The sequence below is a fragment of the Pygoscelis adeliae genome, unplaced genomic scaffold (genome assembly GCF_000699105.1).
Source record: "Pygoscelis adeliae isolate BGI_AS28 unplaced genomic scaffold, ASM69910v1 Scaffold47, whole genome shotgun sequence".
Taxonomy (NCBI): Eukaryota; Metazoa; Chordata; class Aves; order Sphenisciformes; family Spheniscidae; genus Pygoscelis; species Pygoscelis adeliae.
This window is the reverse complement of record NW_008825255.1, coordinates 1,695,111-1,707,328: the sequence shown is the minus strand read 5'-3', so window position 1 is coordinate 1,707,328 and position 12,218 is coordinate 1,695,111. Positions and strand designations below refer to the sequence as shown.

The 12,218-nt window shown below is 39.8% G+C and overlaps 1 protein-coding gene across 1 annotated transcript in view; it reads left to right on the top strand.

Moving 5' to 3' along the window:
• The window catches only part of NIPBL (Nipped-B homolog (Drosophila)), a 171,496-nt gene that overhangs the window by 51,702 nt on the left and 107,576 nt on the right, over nucleotides 1-12,218 (top strand). The window contains 1 exon segment of the mRNA XM_009329439.1: nucleotides 6,902-7,045. Coding sequence (XP_009327714.1) covers nucleotides 6,982-7,045 — 64 coding nt within the window. The 5' untranslated portion in view covers nucleotides 6,902-6,981.

Sequence of the window (12,218 nt, the reverse complement as noted above, 5' to 3'; positions counted from 1 at the left end):
CCCCCCCCCGGTGGTCTGATTGTGTCAATTCCCCTCCTCTCCTTCCCCAAGAAGAGTTATTACAGGTGCAAAGCACAATTTATGCTTTATGTTAGTTTACTCTGATAGAAATGTGTGCCCTCCTGCATTAGGGAGCATCTTTCCTTGAATCCACAGACCTCTCACACTGTGTATGCTTCCACCACCTTTACTGGGGTTTCTCTTGCCATTTACTGTGGTGTCACTGCCACTACTGTCACATGGGCAGCAGAGTCATCAGTGTTATTGTTATCGAATAGAACAGCAGACATTAAAGGAACGTGGCTACTGCCACAGAGGAAGAAGCTGGTTGCTCTAAAATTTTTTTAGAAAGGGTTTTGTTTTTTTTTTTTAATTCAGAAGCAGCTTACAGTTGGCCCAGTACAGTACTTTCCACTAAGTTTTTTTTCTTACAGTGGTTAAAGTTTGTAGTGATCTGAGCACCTACTACAGGAATAGTTCTAGAAAAACACGTTATGCTAATATTGGTTTAGAAATGGTACTAGATAATTTTTTCTGAAACTTCTTAATTTTTCACTTGCTTTGTCAGCATTGCTGATTCTGCTGGCTGATCACTTTATGAACCAAACATACGGATTTCACTAGTACACTGAATTTCATCTGGTTTTGTGCTTCTGAGATTTCTGTATCTGTATTTTCAAACCTAATTTTTTTGTAGCCAGTATCATAGAAGGTGAAACTATTCTGTACATACTGTGAACTTCCTGGTTTTATAAGTGCTGATGTGTTTTCATGGGCTTTCATTGTTAATAATGAGTCTTTTGGATTTCTGACACCCCCACCTTGCTTTCTCTTCACCTCCCCCCGCATGCTGGAACCCCCAGCCCGCTTTGGTTGTTCAAGTTAGATTCATACCAGGTAGCTTCATAGTTTCTTGCATTACTATTTTAACCTTAGACAGCTACATCAGTGATTAATTACTGTTCCCTTCCAATACTGACTTTTTCTGAGATTGAGTTAGTGTTAAGATGCTTTATATTGTGAATGTGTAATGCTTCTTCCCCCTGCTTCCTGCCAGGTACTGAAGTGTTAGACTATGTTTTGGCAACCATATCTCCTTCCTTAGTATTTTCTGAAGTATTTTTAAAAGCATTTAGTTCTGGAAACTTACTATCATTGCATCAAACTGTAGCTCTGGTATGGAAACCAGAGATCTGCCCTCTTGTGGGTAAATCTGTATGATGTACCTTAGTCACGGTATCTTATTTGAATGAGAAGTAGAGGATATTCATTCATTCTCTTTCGGCCTCTCTCCCTCATTCTTTAAGTGATTTTTTTTTTTTAAAGGGCAGTTTTATGGACCGATAACTAGCAGACATTCGTTTAGTAACTAACAAGAAAAGTAGTTTATTGCAAAATGTGGAAGTTTAAAACTGGCTATGAGGCAAGGCTTCTTAAATTTCTAATAGCATGTTTGCTGATTTAAAAGAAAAGAAGTCCACTGCTCACCTAAATTATAAAATATCTAATACATGAGTTGTACTGGTTTACTTTGAGTGTGCAGCTGCAGAAATCAACCTTGATCGTGGTGCTGTGGTTACATCAATACAATGCTACTCAACATGTAAGAAATAAAAACCACTTTTTAAAGTATTTTCATTCTAAATAAAGATTTCATAATCTAAACTAAATAAAACATAACTGTATTTAAAGTATTCTATTTAATAGAATGCTTTTAAAAAAGAAAAATATAGAGACTTAATACCATAGCCCTTCTTCAAAATTTAATTTTAGTCCACCTAATTTTGTCTCTAATCTTCTCAGAAATATATTAGGTCAGTCTTATATAAGTTATTTTTTAAATCCAGAGATATAATAAGTTAAAAAATACCCTGGAGTATGAGGAGTGAAACATTTAAACGTACATAGGCAATTTCTGAATCCTGAGGTGCGTTACTCGTTTTTGCATTACTACTCGCCCTGTGTGTTACTGCACTGTTGTGATTTAACCCCAGTCAGCAACTAAGCACCACACAGCCACTTGCTCACTCCCCCCCCCACCCCCCTCACCCCGGGTAGGATGGGGGAGAGAATCGAAAGAGCAAAAGTGAGAAAACTTGTGGGTTGAGGTAAAGACAGTTTGATAAGTAAAGCAAAAGCTGCACACACAAGCAAAGCAGAACAAGGAATTCATTCACTACTTCCCATGGGCAGGCAGGTGTTCAGCCATCTCCAGGAAAGCAGGGCTCCATCACGTGTAACGGTTACTTGGAAAGACAAATGCCATCACTCCGAACGTCCCCCACTTCCTCCTTCTTCCCCCAGCTTTATATGCTGAGCATGACGTTATATGGTGTGGAATATCCCTTTGGCCAGTTTGGGTCAGCTGTCCCACCTGTGTCCCCTCCCAACTTCTTGTGCACCCCCAGCCTACTCGCTGGTGGGGTGGGATGAGAAGCAGAAAAGGCCTTGACTCTGTGTCAGCACTGCTCAGCAGTAACAAAAGCATCCCTGATGTTATCAACACTGTTTTCAGCACAAATCCAAAACGTAGCCCCATACTATATACTACTATGAAGAAAATTACTCCAGCCAAAACGAGCACATGCACATAAACAGATTTTTCCCTTTATTTTGTTTTCCACTTTCTTATGCATGCATATAGCTAAGCTGTGGAAGAACTGGTATTTTTGTTAAGGAGACAAGAATGTTTTTCAACCAAGAGGAACGTTTCATAAATGCAGAGCTTGAACCTTTGTGTGGTACCAGTGATCAGAGTTCTCTCGTCGTTTCATTGATAGTCAGATGCTGCAATATCTGAAAAAATACAATTGCAGTTTGTTTCTTTTTTCTTGGGTTTTTTGTGGGATAATTTTTTTGTTTGTTTGCTTGGGTTGTGTTTTTTTTCCCCCTTCCCTGCTTGTAGTCTCCTTTTCACTCTCTCTTTACCTAAATTGTTCACAACTTACTTTCATCCTCTCTTCTTCCCTTAATTTTATGCATGCCTGTTCATTCTCTCTAAAGAGTTTTTTTTTGTTTGGTTGGTTTGTTTTGTTTTGTTTTCCACTCTGCCATTAATCAGGTACTATGGTGAGAAATGCAGAATATACAGCAAGATGAGTTGTAGAGAGTATCCACATGACGTAGCCCAAACCTTGTGCCACTGAAGGCAGTCAGTATTTTCCATGTCCATGTTATGGACTGTTTTACCAACCACATATTTACTTTCTACTTAAAAAAAAAAAACAGAAACACCAAAACCTCACAACCCACAACATTTTAAATTTAACATTTTGATAGGAATTTTCTTCGGAATATTAATTTGCAGTAAAGGAGAATATACATAACTGACAAAAAAAAAAAAGGGAAGAAGATAACATACAGAAGTAGCACTTTAAATGTGTAGTTACTATCCATAGCATGAACTTTTTAAATATTACTTTCCTTGCTATCTTGGCTTGGCTTCTCTTTATTATTGTGTATTATGAAGATAGCTTTTTCATGTATTATTCTCAATATATGCCGCCATTTCACTGTTTTCCTTTCACTGAGCAGTTCTTTGTATCACTTCCTTTGTGCACTGTAGTTTCTTCCTCCCTGAAATGTCTTTCATGATATCCATTGTTTCTTATGAAGCAGCAAGAACCTAAATACATATATACTGAATGTGCAAGACCTCATTTGCATATATGTACGTTGGATTTCTACTTCTTTGTTTGAACTGCTACACTACACTCTGATGCATTGTTTAAAAGCTTTCCAATGCAGCAGTACTTTGATTTCCTTAATTCAGCTAATACAACTAACAGTTTCATTTTTTCAGTGTAGAGGTAGAAATGCTGTATTACTGGTAATAGCTACTGCACAAAGCTGATAATGTAAAATTTTCTAAATATTGCAAAATGTTGATTCTTCTTGACTAATTGTGAGATGCTATAATGTACTACTTTTAACTCTTGTTACAGTTGGGGAATGGAAAAAGAAACCCCCACAACAAAACTTGTCTGTCAGCCAAGCCATTAATTGTTGCGTGCTGTTCTGATGTTTTGTATGAAAGAACCTATCTCATCCTGAGCTGTCAATTTTTTTCACCTACCTGCTCGATACTTTAAATTCTTTAAATAAGTGAGTTTACTAAGGTTCTCGGTGATATCAAATTTGAGTTCTAGTTTCACTGATCTCAGTCTCTAGTTCTGGAATTGAATCCCACCTTGTTTGCCAGTTGTACAACAGACACAATTTTGCTCTCAACACAACAGATACAATATTTGGATCCAGATGTTCCTATGTGGTTTCTTCATATTGTGTTTGTTGTATAAACTAATCACATCACTTAATCCCCTCAGTCTCTCTTTGTCTTTTGTTTACTCTCATCTGTTTACTCACATCATCACACAAAAACTTTGTAGTGTGTGAAAGACTTCTTGAATTGTCGCGCTTAGTTCCCAGCTGGTGCAGGCAACCACATCCCGTCCCTTCTGTAACATCTGTATGATCCATCTTTAAAGTAATGGTGTTGCTTATCTCTACTACCCCTAATGGAAGGCTGTTCCAGAAAGTGGCAGCTCTGATGGTGAGAAGCTCTGTTCTGATTTTCTTCTTGCTTGCATTCATGCCCCCATTTATTGTTGTGTTAGCATTGCCCTGTAACATTCTTCCTTTGTAATGTTCTTTTGACTGCCTTAGAGAGAGCAACCACATCCCCTGTTGACCTTTGTTTTGTTAGCTAAACAAACCAACCCCTTCTACTCTCTTCTTACAAAGAAAGTTTGCTCTTCCCCTGACCATCCTAGCTCACTGCACTTGCTCCACTCTCATGTCTGGATCTTGCCAGTTCAGGTATCTGTGGAGAAGGTTTCTAATTTAAGTGTCTGGTTTTGGAGGAATTTTTCCCATTGAATATCTGTATAATTTAATTATTGTGGCAGTAATTCCAGGAGAGAACCTGAATTAGTAGTGACAGCCTCTGATATTTACAGCTTTCCCAGGTGATCAGGAAGAGAAAGTGAACAGATTTTTTTTTTCTTGTTTTTTCGTTGTTTCTGTGTTACATACAGGATTACCGATAATACTGACTAGTGACGTGGCCTTAGTCAGCTTTGATGCAGTTTCAGTCAGGAGAGAAGAGATCATCAGGCATGACCTTTTTATTGTACATATAATTCATGTGTGAAAGGTGTTCTTTAATTTCTTTAATCACTAACCTTTGAATGAAAACTTAAATTCTAAAAGTATTAGTTCGTGTGGGTTTGCTGTTGCAGACTCATTGTGGGAAAAGTTAGATCCTCTTTTTTTTTTTCTTTTCTTTTTTTTTTAGAATTGTTTATTTATGGAACTAAGAAACCACTGAAATTCTGTGTATATTGGTATTTGTTTCAGGTAAAAAACTTCAGGTATTGAGTAGTATTTGAAACTGCTCTGGGTGTTTGAAGGCTGTTTTCTCCTGGATTAAAAAAACCCAAACACAACAACACACACAGAATATCTATCAGTAGCAGTTTCCTTAACTAGATTTCTGTACCTGTAATGTACTATATTTTTAATAAACAAATGTAATTTGGTGGTGAGAATGAGACCGTGGCAGGTGCAGCAAAGGAAATCAACTCATTGTCAGTTCTGTTTAACCTCAGTGCTGGTATTTTTTTCAAAGAATTCAGTTGTGTGCAGATAGGGAGACTTTGAAAAGTTAACTTCGGTGGTTCATGAAAACTTTGAGCAGGAAAAAGACTTAAACGTTCGGTTTCCTTGTCTTGCTTGAAATCTACATATTCATTAGCAGTGGTGTCCTATATATTGCCATTGGCGTAAGAACGAATGAGATAAAAATTACTAAGAGAATGACAGTGATCTTTTGGTTTGTATGTATTGTATATTAAATTATCAAAAATGTTGGCTTGTAAGTAACCATAAGCAAATCATGATTTCAGCATCTTCAGTAGACAACATAAATGCTTACAGAAGAAGTCTTTTTACTATTTCCCAAACTGTTAACACAGGTGCCTGTCTATTATAGATAACCACATAGATGTCAAATTCCTTTCCTTTAATTTGTTTTGTTTGTCTTCAGAAAATATCATGTTCAATTTTTGTCATTTCATTAGTATAATGGTGGATTATAATGTGTGATCTTTGTAAATTTTTGTTTTGGAACTGCAGTTGAAATTATTGTGATGACTTTTTTTTTTTTTTTTTTTTAGCAATGTGGGCTTTGTTACAGTTGGGATCTTTATAGTTAGTGAAAACTGAGTGAACAAATTCCTTTTTCAGTAGTTGAATATAAACTGTGCTGTTTTACAGGAAATAAACGAGCTAGTTCAGTGGTGGCTAAACCTTTTCTTCTTGTGGAGGGGGTGATACAGTTTGACCAGACAGTGTTTAATACTAAGGAGGTATTTTCAGATCAATTTTGAAATAGCCGCTGCTTTTAAAATATACTAAGATTTTGTATTTGTCACTTTGTTTACTTCTTGATTTTTGCATCCATAAATTACTCCTTTTGTTTTTGCTAACCGCCTCTTATATGAAAAGGAAATTCCTTCTGCAAAACTGGGAAGTGAATATGGCAGCTAATTACTTAAACTGGTTATGCATTAAGTGCTATCCACTGCAGTATGAACTAACAGAAGTTTTGTTACCAATTTTTGAGTTGGTACTGTATAACCTGAGCAAATTTTCTTTTGATTGCCTTATTTTGCATCTTTTTTGGTGAAGGGCTCTGCTTCTGAGACCAGAAGCTTGCCTTTTGATCGCTTAATACCATTTGATATTTAAAATCTACAATGTTCTACCCACTCCTGACAAAATTTACTTAGTATGCAGCTGAGGGTATGGTCTGTGTTTCATTTATGTTACTGAATTTAAAATTCTAAAAATGTAAACTGAGAATTTTCATTTGTTTTTTTTTTTTCCTTTCTTTTTTTAGTGCTTGGGAGATGGGAAGTAATGATAGCTGGCACCTGAACTAAAATATCTGTGTAGGCACTACTATCCCAGAACTTCAGGATGAATGGGGATATGCCTCATGTTCCCATCACTACTCTTGCAGGGATTGCTAGTCTTACAGACCGTAAGTACTCTTCTTTTTCTTGTCTTTGCTATGCTGTTTTCTACCTCTTCGGTAAATACTGCATTTTCAAAATACTAAAAATAGTTTTATTTTTGAAGTTCTTAAAGGTAAATATGTTAAAAATCAGATTTGGCATTAAAAATGTTAATTTTGTCATTGCTTGAATTTTAAAAATATATTCAAATAAAACATGATAATTTAAACATGAAATGAAATGTAGGTTAAAAAAACCTTAAGGAAACCTGAAACAAAATATAGGAATTCATTGTTTGTTTGTAATATCGTTCAGTAGCATATCTGGGTACCCCACAAATAAAGGAAAACATAAAAATGATAAAATACTTCTCTGAAACATACATCTCACATCTTCACTGAATAGAGAGAGAGAGAAAGAGGATTAGACTGACGCTCAACTAACTAAAGGGAGTTCTGGAATACGCTGAATATACTTGAAACCTAGTTCCTTAGTTTTGGACAAGGTACAAAAAAGTTGGTCTAATTAACAGGTGCAAAGAATGGCTGCTAGAATGGAAATAAGCAGCTGAACCGATGAGTCTTCTTCCTTAGCTGTTCAGCCTACAAAAGGAGCAGATGATGTGTGTGTAGTCTTTAAATACGTCAGGAAGACAAAATGCAAGGAAAGGAAAAGAACTATTTACATTAACAGCGGATACTGGCACAAAACCAAATGGTTATAATGTGACCAAAAATAAATTTCTAGTGAAAAGTAAAAGGAGATTTATTATTACTATAATGAGATCCTAGAACAACCACTGCAGTAAGAGCAGTTGGGACAAAGATGAATCTTGTTTATAAAGTGTAAGAAAAAGTTTATAGCTCAGTTGTCTGTCTGAGAATAATTGGACTCAGTGACCCAGGTGCTTTTTCTGAGCTCTTGTTTTTATTATTATACTGTTGAAATTCGGAGACTTTCCAAGAGACACTGAAAGTATATATCAGCAATTGAATTTAATTGCCTACACTAAAAAAAGCAGATATATTGGAGGGAAAAAACCACTTCTTCAAGTCCTTTTGATATTCTGAAATACCAAATTGGAAGATACTGCTTATATATTTAGATGTGTATATATATATATCATTATGTTTGTCTAATAACGGACCATCAGGATGCAAATAATGAGTTTCCAGGCTATGGGCAGTTTTCTAGCATTAAGTATTTGCAGGTAAGGTTCTAAAGAAAGTCAGAATACTTAACTGGTAGAAGTCACTGGCCAGACTCCTGGAGTAAGAGTTTCTTGAAACAATGAACTACCTTTGGTGGTATTAGCCTTGTGTTAGATGCATTTGCTTCTTTATCTGTCGTATTTATCTGATGTTTAGAAACTCAGGAGCAGCTGAAAGAGAAAGACTTGTAACTGCTTCACCTTACTTTTCTCTGTGTGAAAAGAAGGAACTGGAATGGGCAAGAACTGTTGCCTTAAAAACATGGAGGACATGATGACTAGAGGCAATGGAGTAGGCTAGTTAACTAGCTGAATTTATACTGTTTTAATAAAAATGTTTTGCTGATCTTGCCAATTTTTCCAAGTTTCTGGCACATTCAAGGTAATCTAATGCAAGTAGTGAAAGCTAGCTATTTTAATATATTATACACTTCTCTTTGAATTGCAATTTATTTCTAAATACAGTAATGATATTGTCGTGGTTTAACCCCAGTTGGCAACTGAGCACCACGCAGCCGCTCGCTCACCCCCCCACCAGTGGGATGGGGGAGAGAATTGGAAGGGTAAAAGTGAGAAAACTCGTGGGTTGAGATAAAAACAGTTTAATAGGTAGAGCAACAGTCACGCACGCAAGCAAAGCAAAACAAAGGAATTAATTCACTACTTCCCATCGGCAGGCAGATGTTCAGCTGTCTCCAGGAAAACAGGGCTCCCTCACGTGTAACGGTGACTTGGGAAGACAAACAGCACCACTCCAAACATCCCCCCTTCCTTCTTCTTCCCCCAGCTTTTATATACTGAGCATGATGTCACATGGTATGGAATGTCACATGGTATGGGATATCCCATTGGCCAGTTTGGGTCAGCTGTCCTGGCTGTGCCCCCTCCCAGCTTCTTGTGTTCCTCCAGCCTTCTCAGTTGGTAGAGCATGGGAAGTTGGAAAGTCCTTGACTAGTATAAACACTACCTAGCAACAACTGAAAACATCAATGTGTTATCAACATTGTTCTCACCCTAAATCCAAAGCACAGCACTGTACCAGCTACTAGGAAGGAAATTAACTCTATCCCTGCTGAAACCAGGACAGTATCCACCCCTTATTCCATACCATCTACGTCATGCTCAAGTCCCATATTTTCCAGTACAACGTCATTAACCACCCGCCCCGCTTTCCATACTTTGATATAACACACAGATATCATTCCCTTAGTCTATGGACCACCCTTGTGGAATGTCTGTAAAATGTCCAGAAATGTTCATGACATATCCATTGAGTTCATTTAGTCCGTGACTTTGGGCTCCATCTGTTATGGTGGTCACTCAGGCCAGGAGAGGTGGTGTGTTGCATGGACTTACTGGGCACCAAAGCCAGCTGAGGTCGGGTCACTGCTGGACTTGCACTGCTTCTTGTAAGGCTTGTCCTCCACTGGTTCTGGTGGTTCCTGCTATAGTAATTTCTATAACATTAGTATGGCATCTTATGATATTATTAGTATATCTATTATAACCATAATGAATGCTTAACATCACATAATTCAGATCATTGGCTGTTTTCACCCAAAATCAAATCCCCTTGAGGTACACATCGGACTTCCCCATCCTTCCGCATTATCCACCAAGTGCACCCAGGTCCTTGAGCAAAAGCAATCCCACGAATGGGTTTGCCTTTGCCTGAGGCAGGAATAACCCAAACTGTTTTCCCCAACATATTCTTTATGTGCACTACAGGGACTTTATTCCCATCTACAGTATGTACAAGGTCTGACTGGGCAGGGCCAGCTCGATTGGCAGATCCCCGAGTGTTGACTAACCAGGTGGCTTTTGCTAAATGTGTATCCCAGTGTTTGAATGTCCCGCCACCCATTGCTTTCAGCGTAGTCTTTAACAGTCCATTGCATCGTTCGATTTTCCCGGAGGCTGGTGCATGATAGGGGATGTGATACACCCATTCAATGCCGTGCTCTTTGGCCCAGGTGTCTATGAGGTTATTTCGAAAATGAGTCCCGTTGTCTGACTCAATTCTTTCTGGGGTGCCATGTCGCCACAGGACTTGCTTTTCAAGGCCCAGGATAGTGTTCCGGGCAGTAGCATGGGGCACGGGATATGTTTCCAGCCATCCGGTGGTTGCCTCCACCATTGTAAGCACATGGCGCTTGCCTTGGCGGGTTTGTGGGAGTGTGATATAATCAATCTGCCAGGCCTCCCCATATTTGTATTTTAGCCATCGCCCTCCATACCAAAGAGGCTTCAACCGCTTGGCTTGCTTGATTGCAGCGCATGTTTCACATTCATGGATAACCTGTGCAATAGTGTCCATGGTCAAGTCCACCCCTCGATCACGAGCCCATCTGTATGTTGCGTCTCTTCCTTGGTGACCTGAGGTGTCATGGGCCCACCGAGCTATAAATAGTTCACCCTTATGTTGCCAGTCCAAATCCACCTGAGCCACTTCAATCTTAGCAGCCTGATCCACCTGCTGGTTGTTTTGATGTTCTTCAGTGGCCCGACTCTTGGGTACGTGAGCATCCACATGACGGACTTTTACAGCCAGGTTCTCCACCCGGGCAGCAATATCTTGCCACAGTGCGGCAGCCCAGATGGGTTTGCCTCTGCGCTGCCAATTGCTCTGCTTCCATTGCTGCAACCACCCCCACAGGGCATTTGCCACCATCCATGAGTCAGTATAGAGATAGAGCACTGGCCACTTTTCTCGGTCAGCAATGTCTAAAGCCAGCTGGATGGCCTTCACTTCTGCAAATTGGCTTGATTCACCTTCTCCTTCAGCAGTTTCTACAACTTGTCGCATAGGACTCCATACAGCAGCCTTCCACCTCCGATGCTTTCCCACAAGACGACAGGACCCATCAGTGAACAGAGCATACTGTTTCTCATTTTCTGATAGTTCATTATACATCGGGGCCTCCTCAGCACGCGTCACCTCCTCCTCTGGAGATATTCCAAAATCTTTGCCCTCTGGCCAATCCATGATCACTTCCAGGATTCCTGGGCGACTGGGGTTTCCTATTCGAGCCCGTTGGGTGATCAGTGCGACCCACTTACTCCATGTAGCATCGGTTGCATGATGTGTAGAGGGGACCCTCCCTCTGAACATCCAGCCCAGCACTGGCAGTCGGGGTGCCAGGAGGAGCTGTGCTTCAGCGCCGATCACTTCCAAAGCAGCTCGAACCCCTTCATATGCTGCCAATATCTCTTTTTCAGTTGGAGTATAGCGGGCCTCGGATCCTCTGTACCCCCGACTCCAAAACCCTAGGGGTCGACCTCGAGTCTCCCCAGGTGCTTTCTGCCAGAGGCTCCAGGTAGGCCCGTTCTCCCCGGCTGCGGTGTAGAGCACATTTTTTACATCTTGTCCTGCCTGGACCGGCCCCAGGGCTACTGCATGAACTATCTCTTCTTTAATTTGTTTGAAAGCTTGTTGTTGCTCAGGGCCCCATCTGAAATTGTTCTTCTTTCGGGTCACTTGATAGAGGGGATTTACAATCAAACTGTAATTTGGAATATGCATTCTCCAAAAACCCACGACGCCTAAGAAAACTTGAGTTTCCTTTTTGCTAGTTGGTGGAGACATGGCTGTTATTTTATTGATCACATCCATTGGGATCTGACGACGTCCATCTTGCCATTTTATTCCTAAAAATTGGATCTCTTGTGCAGGTCCCTTGACCTTACTTTGTTTTATGGCAAAACCAGCCTTCAGTAGGATTTGGACTATTTCCTTCCCTTTCTCAAAAACTTCTCCTGCTGTGTTGCCCCACACGATGATATCATCAATGTATTGCAGGTGTTCTGGAGCTCCACCCTGTTCCAGTGCAGTCTGGATCAGTCCATGGCAAATAGTGGGGCTGTGTTTCCACCCCTGGGGCAGTCGGTTCCAGGTGTATTGGACGCCCCTCCAAGTGAAAGCAAACTGTGGCCTGCACTCTGCTGCCAAAGGGATTGAGAAAAACGCATTAGCAATATCAACTGTGGCA